Source organism: Pygoscelis adeliae, unplaced genomic scaffold (assembly GCF_000699105.1).
Source record: "Pygoscelis adeliae isolate BGI_AS28 unplaced genomic scaffold, ASM69910v1 Scaffold318, whole genome shotgun sequence".
Taxonomy (NCBI): domain Eukaryota; kingdom Metazoa; phylum Chordata; class Aves; order Sphenisciformes; family Spheniscidae; genus Pygoscelis; species Pygoscelis adeliae.
The window spans coordinates 2105074-2115289 of NW_008825430.1; the positions used below are offsets into that span (position 1 = coordinate 2105074).

Sequence of the window (10216 nt, forward strand, 5' to 3'; positions counted from 1 at the left end):
CTCTGGATCAGGTCCTAATCTCTTACATCTAATTACACACCTGGTAACCTTTTAGGAATGAAAAAAACACTTTTTGTAACAATAAGTGCGTTGCTTTAGCTCTGTAATTCAAAATTGTTTCTGTCCAGTACATTTGATACTTGAAAGTTACTAATGTCTAAACATTTTAAAAGACTAGATCAACCCAACGCCCCCAGATGTTGCCAGCTTGCCAAGTACTGACACACCAATGAAGAAAGTTGTAGTGTGATTTTAGTTTACTTCAGAGATTACCTTGTAATGCTGCTGCTGCTGGAAACTATGGCTGAGACAGTCAGTCAGCACTTTCCAGAGTCATTTGGATATGCAAAGTCTTCCTGTGTATGTATTAGAACGTCTCCAGCTTGGCTGGGGAATCTCTGAGGGCTGGTTCCCTTTATTCCTCAGGAAAAAGGCAGTCACAGCTTTCAGCTGGAAGCTTTGCGTTTGGTAACTGACATAGCATTATCATCTCTGCTTTCAGTGCCACGCTGGGCAAGGATTAAGCTTCTCCCCCAAAGGGAAGTCCCTTTCCCCTCCCAACCATCTAATCAAAGCTCGTTTTAATGACTTACAGGTAGCAACCTGTTTTCATCTTCACCACTGCTATAATGACTCTGCAACTTCACTGGGGTGTCTCAAACCTCCCACATCACTCACAGATGCATTCACACCATACCTGTGTCTCTTCTGCGAGAGATCTGCAAGTTGTGCTTATTCAGCAAGCTGACCACACACCCATTAATCTGTGAAAGGCTATGTTTCAGTAAGAAATGTGTCTGCTACACATCGGTGACACCAGAGAAAAGAAATGGGCATTCTTAAATCCCTGGAGAGGAAGACTGTCATTGTCTTACCACCGTTCATGTGTATTTCAACTACTTAAATCAAACTCAATATTTGAAATTGCCAATTCTGCTTGCACAGCATGTGTTTGTTTTCAGCAGCACATGCCTGTAATTGCCCTGTCATTGTTTGTATTGTATCTGCATTGAAGTAATTTGCAGTTTGATTATAATTATTTCATTTGGAGAGATTTATCTTCTCTGAGTCTACATTATGCAAACAGCTGATGCAAATTGATCTGTCAGCTGCAAGCGCTCACCTCCAACACTGTGAATGACCTTTCATTCTTACTTACTGGGGTGGATACACAGGCACCAACTACAAATAGCAGCTGTGACGCACGTGGCTGCTCATCAGAGCGCAGTGCATCAGACCTGCTTTGTGAAGTCTCCAAAGGGAGAAAGGCAGAAGTACTTTTATCCTGGGCTGGCTTAGCTGACTTACCTCTCTGAGGGCTGATTCAGATCAGGTGCTCAGAGGAGGTGCTGAAGCATGAGGGATGTTGCATGTGGCACCTTTGTAGAGGTTCCTTCTCTTCAAACTGTGCCCAGTGTGGAAGAGTGGGGCCATGAAGAGGCCTTTAAGCCCCCCTTCTCCTTTCAGTGATTAAAAATAGATCACTTCAGCTCTGAGGAAGATGACTTGAAACCGGACAGTCCATTGCAGGGAGGACCCCTCACCTTTGAATAGCTAATTCCTGTGCAACACCTGCACCTTTGAGCCCTGACTGGGTTCCAAACCAGGTTAAGACCCCTTTTCTCTTTTTCATAAGGCTGTAACTAAACAGTATTAAGCTGTAAAACACCCATTTATTTGAAAAACTCCAAATTAACAACCTTGTCCTCTCAATGTCAGCCACAGATTCCTTCCAGAGCACTGGTTAATCTTTTTGTGGATCCAGACAACATTTCACCACACCCTTGCTGCAAACCCTAATGCCATAAGGAGTTGCTGGAGTTACCCTCAGGCATTCTCCTCTCTTGCAGGCACCTACTTCTGCCTTAACGAGGACACAGCCCATCCTTTACTGGCAATTCTAGATGATGGATTTACAATTGCATGTGATGAACTGGAAAACCCGGAGTGTGATCTGCCTGTCTATGATAACAGCTTTACAAGGTATACAGAAGAATTTCAGTTGCAACCCTAATGCCATAAGGAGTTGCTGGAGTTACCCTCAGGCATTCTCCTCTCTTGCAGGCACCTACTTCTGCCTTAACGAGGACACAGCCCATCCTTTACTGGCAATTCTAGATGATGGATTTACAATTGCATGTGATGAACTGGAAAACCCGGAGTGTGATCTGCCTGTCTATGATAACAGCTTTACAAGGTATACAGAAGAATTTCAGTTGCAACTAATGCATGTGGTTTGTGGCTGCTTTGCCCACGACACACCCCTACCCTGAATTTAAATCCACTAAAAAGGTTTACCGGTCATTGCAGCTCTCCTCACTTTCAAGCCAGGCACCAACCAAGTAAAACTTCCGGACTGTATGTGTGTGTATAATCTATAGTGGTTTTTTCCATCTTGGTTTTTGCATAAGTGACTATGGTTGTCATAGGCTTCAAAGCACAGTTGGCCTGTTTGGGTTTTTTTAAAGAGATGCCAGGAAGTGTCTAATGGGGCTTTCAGCAGCTCTCATTGATTTCCTGAGTTTAAATCTCTCTAGCTGCTCTTTGGAACTTAAGCATCACTTGGAAGTTAATGCAAGTTCATAAAGAGGATTACAGATGCAGCCAGACACAATTACATACAAACCTGCTTACACGTTGGGCACCTTCAGCTAAATTTGAACAGGTATTTCAGTGCCAAAGCAAACGCTAAGAAAAGGAGAGGGATCTGAATACTTACCTCTTGCTGAAAGATCTAGCTGATACTATTTGGGCCTACAGATTTTACTTTCAAAACAGAATTAGGCCCTTTGCCATTGAAATGAGAGACTTAGCTTGCCAAAATGCATGTTTCCAGTCAGAACCACGGAAACAACATATAACCAGGACAGGCATCTGCAGACACAGACTAATACAAGCCCACAACTTAGTCCCTCCATGGAAATGCAATGTTACTAGAAGGCTCAGTAGAAAAGAGCCAGGAGGTAGAAGATTCTCTTCATTAAAGTCATCATGATAAGCCTAAATGGGATTTCATCCCACTTCCACTGGGTGCTTTTATGTTTCACATAAACAGCCAGAACTGGCACTCATCTCACTCTGAACTCTGAGGCTGAGTTTTTGATGCCACTGTGAACTCTCAGAAGCCTCTTTCATGCCAAGATACTGTGGAAAAAAAAAAAAAAAGAAAAAGCTCCCAAGCCGAAATGACTAACACTCATACTACAAGGAAATTACATTGCAAACTCTTCTTTCTGAAGTTTGTGTGATCTCCGAAAGACCAATGTGTTTACTAACCACAGCAGCTCCTATGGTCTGACTCAAGTTTGCCTTGGTGGCTTTGCAACTCTCATTACTATGGTAATATTTTGTTCACAGATGTTTACCCATCCATTTTGCATCATTCCTTTTCCTTCTCAAGCTATAGCAGCACAGCCTCTCTGAGTCCAGATTTCAGCAGCCTTTAAGCTGTTTCCGAGACATCTACATGCACTTGTAATGAACTGTACACTTGCTTTAAGTGATTGCTGCTGAGGTGGCACAGAGTACAGCTGTCTTGCTGTGCATGCCCGTCCTTACGCATCAGGCCCTCCAAATGCCAAGTGCAGCTCTTTCTCAGCATTACCTAGAGGCAGACGAGCTCAGTGTCTGCCAGCAACATCCTTTGTCTTTGTAATTTACAACTGTAGATGACCCTACCACAGAAACATACAGGTTGTGTGTGATTCCCCATCCAAAACTGAGAGTGTGTTTGGCAACCTGCTATCCCCTGTGATGCAGCAATGACAGCTAATACACCGTGTACTTTCCCTGAGCAAAAGCTGGGGTGTAGTCTTACAGGATTCATGTTGCCCTCTTAAATAGAGTTAGGGTGTTTCAGAAGCATTTGGCATGGGTTATTTTTCCCAACTTTCTTGCTTCAGAACCTGTGTTTTTGCAGACTTGCATCTTCAAAGTGCCCAGCTCCTTTGACTCTGAGACTGTGCCTGTAAATCAAGCTGAAGGGTCTCTCTGTGGTATATTGTCTTTGTCTCTCCTACACATCTTTTTAAAGAGTCATCTTCTACGTGGTTCCTATCATAAAGGCTAGGAACCACAGTCTACTGTTAAAACCTTTCACGGCCCAGGTACCTAGGCATATTCCAAGCTCTGCTACCGTGTTCAATTCTTGCTGGTCTCTCCAAACACGGCTTAAGCAAGTCTCCTCCTCCCCAACTGCCCCAGAAGTTTCATGCTGTCAGAGTGCTCCATTCCTGATGGTGAATGACGTGTAAAGCCCTGGGCTGTTTAGGAAGAAAATACAGAATCTGTAGCCTTTTCCCCCTGCTATACTGGGGTTTACCAGAGCACTCTCTTTTCTAGCAAGTAATAACTTTCCCAGAAAACCCAGGCAGCACAGGATGCTGTTCTCCCTATTCCTGAAAGTGCCCCAGGCACTCAGTTGTGCAAAGCTACCCACAGGTAAAAACAAGGTGGGTGTCACAAAGAAACCTGCAGGTTCTGTGTCAGGTCCTCAACACGTGGACTTTGCTGTAGTCAAAAATCCGTGCTGCACTGCTAAGGAGACAGCAAAAGTGGCTTTTGTTTATTGGTATGTAATGTCCAGGTACATTACATACCTAAACATTGTAAATAGCATTGCAGAGTCCCTGCCAAAGCACATATTCCTGTCTTGTCTCCCACAGGTGTATTGGGATCCTGGGCAGTCTGATCCCATTTCCAGGAAAGCATTACTGGGAGGTGGAAGTTGAGGAAGATACAGAGTACAGAATCGGCGTGGCTTTTGAAAACACTCCGAGACATGGTTATCTGGGGGCAAACAACTCATCCTGGTGCATGAGGCATATCATCACTCCATCGAGGTAAGGGCTGTGGAGGCTACAGGTCTCCCTACAGGAACACCTCCTACATTTACGCCTGCAGGCAGAGCAGCAGAGCGAGCTCCTACTTGCAGGGGGCAGCCAGAGATTTTATATCGAAGTCCAGACCAAGCACTTAACCAGGGGCCTCTGACATTCCACCGTTGGCACGGTGAACTGCTGTTGGAAGGATACTGGAACCTTTAAGCAAATCCTCCTGCTTAATGACATCCTCACATTGAAATAGGCAGTCGCAGGAACAAATCTGAATAAAATCTGCATTACAGAAGTTAGCTGTAAAGGCCTTGTTTTAGGTCACCGAAACCCCAGTGGGAAGACAGAGAGTAATAGATCCATGTAAGCTAGAAACTACGTATCTGGCTAAACACAGTTGTATGCAACCGGTTTTGATCTCTCTCCCACCCATGGAAGTACCTAACGGCCATACCTGCATGCAGAAATGCCAGCTCCCCTTATGCTTCAGCTGAACCTGCTGGCTCTCCCCCGGACACCATTATATTAGCGTCATTGCCTTTGACTCCCATGTGAGATTTGGGCACCCTGTGAAGCATCCAGGAGCAAGAAAACAAGTCACACCCCCAGGCATGCCCGAGTATTGCCTACTGCCTGTCTGAATGGCTCACCGCTCAGCCTGCAAGAGTTGCCAGGGTGCTGCAGGGTCCCCTTGAACGGGGCGCCTGGATACCACCTGGGTGTCCCCAGCACGCACAGTCAGCAAATGGTAAGGATGGCGTAGCACAGGCCCAAATCTGCCTGTCCTCTGCCTGCTGGTACACAGGGAGAGGTTTTAGATGCAGCTCAGCTGCCTGGAGCACACGCTCCTCCCCAGGCGCCTGCTGCTCTCAGCTCCCCAGCAGTTGGTCCACTGCGTAGCCAGAGTCCTTCGCAGTGCTGGCATTCGCCTCCCACACAGCAAGAAATGCTGCTTAATGAGAGAGACCAAACCCACTAACACTAATGACTCTCCCATACACTGTGGGCAGACTAATTTGATTTCCTTGCTACGTTGAGCTAAGAGGTACATTGAAGTTTGTTCTCATTCTTCTGGAGCAATGAGCATGGACTTCAGAGAGAAAAGGCAGCTTGGGCCATTGCTCAGTTTGAGTCACTGTCATACCCATTTCTGCAGGGAATTTTTCTCAGGTTTGAGCGGTGTGGGTGGAGGAGGTGGTTAGTGAAGAAGCTGGCCCTTATGAAATGCCAGATAACTCATTTCAGCTGAATAAATCTTCTCATTTCTGCTCAGAAAGGCACATGTTCCCATAAGAGTCTCATATTTTTGGTTGCAGCGTGCCACACTAGGGAGAGCTGTTTGAGTAACTGTTGAAGAACCTCAACAGCACTCAAACAGCAACTACACGGGGAAGGAGAGGGCTACCCTCATGACAAAGCTGCTGAGCACCTTCCTGGCCTCCACGGTCCAGGGATCACAATTAAAATATGTCACCCTTTAGTAAATGAGCACAAAGACTGGAACTTCCCCATCAACACCGCCCTGGGTGAGCAGGGAGGTCCTGTAGGAAAAGCAGCCAGAAACATCATTTAGAGAGTGGGGTTTGAAAAATTATGTCCAATAGTCTGGACGATGCCTAGCCACACCGTGAGCCAGGCAGCCTCTGCCCAAGGGATTACGCTCCCTCGCTGCTGCCGTGAAGGTGGGCCTGAGCAGTTCCCGTAACTTTGGCAGGGAAGAGGGCTCAGTACCACAGGCCCTCAGGGCGCAAGCAGGCAGCATGGCAGGGTCTGGAAAGACAGGACTGAGTCATCTCGCCAACTCTCTCCTTGGTGGTGCCTAACACCTGTCTAGGGGCAAGGCTGAGGGGATGACAAGCATTGTTCTGGGGCAAGCCTAAGTGGCCTAACAGAACACAGCTCCTTCATGAAGGAAGAGACAACTTCAGGCTAAACCTAGTGGCAAGGGTGCACCCTCTGATTTACAGGACACCCACACGCCCTCTGAGACATGGAAAAAAATGGGAAGCCCCATGCTGCGCTCTGACCTTGTCCATATCTAAGGGCTACCACCCATCCATTCGCAGCCAGACCGGGATATGAAACAAGAGGCCTGTTACACAGGTTAGACAGGCAGGTCTGAGCACTGCGGGATAAGGCTGGGCGCGGAGCACACCACTCCTCGGCAAACACAGCCATTGCTCAGCAAGTGGGTGGGACCGGGGCAGTAACCGCAGGGCACACAGGAGGAATGGGACTGTGAAGCAGGAAGCATGCTCTGGAACGCACCCACGTGCACACAGCGCTTCCCTTTGAGAGCAGCCAGGGTGCCCTCAGGTTTTTTGTCTGTTTCTTGCCTACAGGCACAAGTACGAATTCCTGCACAGCGGGATGACGCCAGACGTCAGAATTACTGTCCCCCCCAGAAGGATTGGCATCCTGCTGGACTACGAGAACTGCAGACTGTCATTTTTCAATGCAGATATTGGCCAGCACCTTTACGCATTCAACTCACACTTCCAGCATTACGTCCACCCCTGCTTTGTTTTGGAAACACCTGGTATCCTACGGATACATACTGGAATTGCAATACCCCCCTGGACTGCCCTCCCATAACCTGTGTTCTGCAGCTGCCACATCTACACGTAACCTGCATTGAGCAATGCCCTTTCAGCATTAACTGCTCCATCACGCTCCCCGTAAACCAGCTGCCTCCCAAGAAAGAGAGCAAAGCAACCCTGACCCAAACCAGCTGCCAGGCCTGAGCCCTTACGACAGTTTCTGTCCTCTTAGGTGGGGGCTTAGCAGAAAACCATTATGGTCACAAGATCCATCAGCATCCCAGAATTCTCCAGTTAAGAAATGGATACCATCCTTCTCAGAGCTGACACTGTCACCAAGCAGCAGTGGCAGCTGCATCACTGGTTCCCCCAGGACCCATTTGATGCCTAGGGAACTCCCCTGCTCCAGAGCAATCATTAATTCCACTCTTGTGTCTGCTGTAGAGCTAAAAATTAAAACAAAAATAGCAAAAGGCATAATCACTGCACAGCTGCTAGACAGAGCTGAAAACACTCCAGCCATGAAGGTGATCTCACAATCACGTATTCTTGTCGCTACGCGAAGCCTGTGACACAAGATAATCAAGTACGCCTCCCTCGTGTGTGAACTGTTAGCGCCTACCACACACTTTTTGAAATACCCAAGCATGCTCTACAGTCTCAAATATTAAAAGACATTTTTACAGAATGCCCATGCTCTCATTCATCCATCCAGGGAAAAAACAAAACACGACCCGAGGCCTTTTGCAGTGCTTGATTGCCCCTGTAGAGAAATCTAAAGCACCATTTTTAGCTTGTTCTTTTTGGCCACGCTCACCTCCACCTGGGTGTATCCTCCACACTCGCAGATCTGTTCTCCCCCTCGGCACCGAGGACTTCTCACCCCTGATGCTGTGTCCTTGAAGCTTTGCGTGTCCAGTGGGGGCTGGCCCAGCGCTCAGCTGAAATGCCCTTGTTTAGGCTTCATTTCCAGACACCAGATAATCAGACAGGCACTGCCTGTCAAGCAGGCTTGTCTAGCTCTGAACAGCCTCATTCGTGTATGTCAAAACTACCTGAATTCAATCAAGAGTCATTAACAGACAAGTTTTTCCACAGATTTATTGCACATTCATTACAAAAATCATTGGTTCAAGTTTCCATTCTAGGGCACAGTCAGGAACAGGCGGCGGCCTCTACAATATACAGGGTGCCTACAAATAAACAGAGCCTGGCAAAACTGAAGAGATTTGACGTAGAACCGCGTGCCAAAAGCTTGTCTGTTCTTCCCCGAATAGCTTTAAAAAAAAAAGTTTTCCCAAAAAAAGCTTTGCAGAAACCATAAAAACAGGAGCTGAATACGTCATGACGGCAGGAATTAGTACCATCTTCTCTTGGGTATCTATTTGTTTTGCAAGCCTCAAAAGAAGATGGGTTTAGCGACGCTCAGCTATGCAAGTACAGTGTCATTTCTTAGCCTACCAGGAATTCAGAGATTTCCAAGGCAGAAAGGGTCGTTATGGTCGCTTTGTCAGACCCCCTGTAAGGCAGGCCAGAGACTTTCAGCTGCTATGACTTGCAGCGAGCACAACAACTCGTGTCCAGCAGAAACAGGTGACTCAGCCAGCAACCACTGCCAACGCAGAGGGCAGGAGGTGGCCACGTGAGCCCTGCTGACACTGGCGAGGCCACACCAGAGAACAGCACCTAAGGTGTACAGCTCCTCTGCCAGGGAACGAAGTGGTGAGATAGCACCACCCAAGTTGTTTTAACACTTTTTTTTTTTTTCTTTGCTTAAAAATGTATGCCTTGATTCGGGGTCCAACTTCCACCCACTGTTTTACTTTTATCTGCCAAAAATCGAGAGCCACACTCTTCTTTTCAAGTAGATATCGGAAAGAGTAAAACACGCAAGTATCAGAGCAGAGGCATGAGGACGTCTGAACCTCCCAACAAAGCCTTTAATGCAGAAAGACTGCTGGTGAACCCGACGATTCTGAGGAAAGCAGACGTTCCGTTGTGAACGGTCCCCACCGGTCCCCACCGCCAGCTTTCACCTCAAGTGTTTAAACCATACCTGCATCCTGGCGCCAGGACTAGCCGTTCACCTCAGATGATACAAGAGCCCAATCCAAACCATTTTTCAACTGGTGAACTGCCCTGGGAGTCCCCGGGACTTCACAACCCTCCCGCAGGACTGCTGCAAGGACAGATTTTCTGAGCCAAATGCGAGGTGATCGGACACCCTTGGTGTGGGACTCTGCGGGTACCAAACAGCTCTGTCATTGCGTTGCCAGCTTGATGAATCTGTTGGAGGGTGCAGGCCTGACGGCCGAGTACGGAGCAACCTGCTCAGCCGAATATGACTCAGTGGTCATCGCCAGGCGTGGTACAGGACAGCTAAGGCAGCAACAGAACTATCTGAAAAAAGAACAAATAAGCAGTAATTGGCTACTAGGTTAAAAAACAATATGGGAAATGAGTCTGCATGTTTCTGTTTAATAAAAGCTTCACCTGTCAGCAATAACCCAAGCATTTCCTCCCTTAGGAATCCCAACCCTGTCACTTAAATATTTATACAGCAAAGAAACGGCATGAACAACCTGAATATTTTAAAACCAGCTCTCCCCGTGAATCACCTTTACAGGGAGGCCACCACTTCCACTACAGGGTCTACTGACCAGACCAGTACGGCACCCAAGCTGGACGTTCACATCAACCTCGTCCTTCCGTGTAAGTCCGCCAGACAGGGGAAGCGCAGTACATCTGTATGACTGTGAGTAAGGGCCAAACCCCGTACAGCACTGGAAGCTGTATTTGACAGTAAAAGGGGAGCCTCCTACTGAAGCTAAAGGGCATTAACAG

At 47.3% G+C, this 10216-nt stretch overlaps 1 protein-coding gene across 1 annotated transcript in view; it reads left to right on the forward strand.

The window, feature by feature from the left end:
• The window catches only part of FSD2 (fibronectin type III and SPRY domain containing 2), a 21253-nt gene extending 11385 nt beyond the window's left edge, over window positions 1-9868 (forward strand). The window contains exons 11-13 of the mRNA XM_009330915.1: window positions 1851-1983; window positions 4665-4841; window positions 7175-9868. Coding sequence (XP_009329190.1) covers window positions 1851-1983; window positions 4665-4841; window positions 7175-7427 — 563 coding nt within the window. The 3' untranslated portion in view covers window positions 7428-9868. The remainder of the gene's footprint in view (window positions 1-1850; window positions 1984-4664; window positions 4842-7174) is intronic.
• Window positions 9869-10216: the final 348 nt, after the last annotated feature.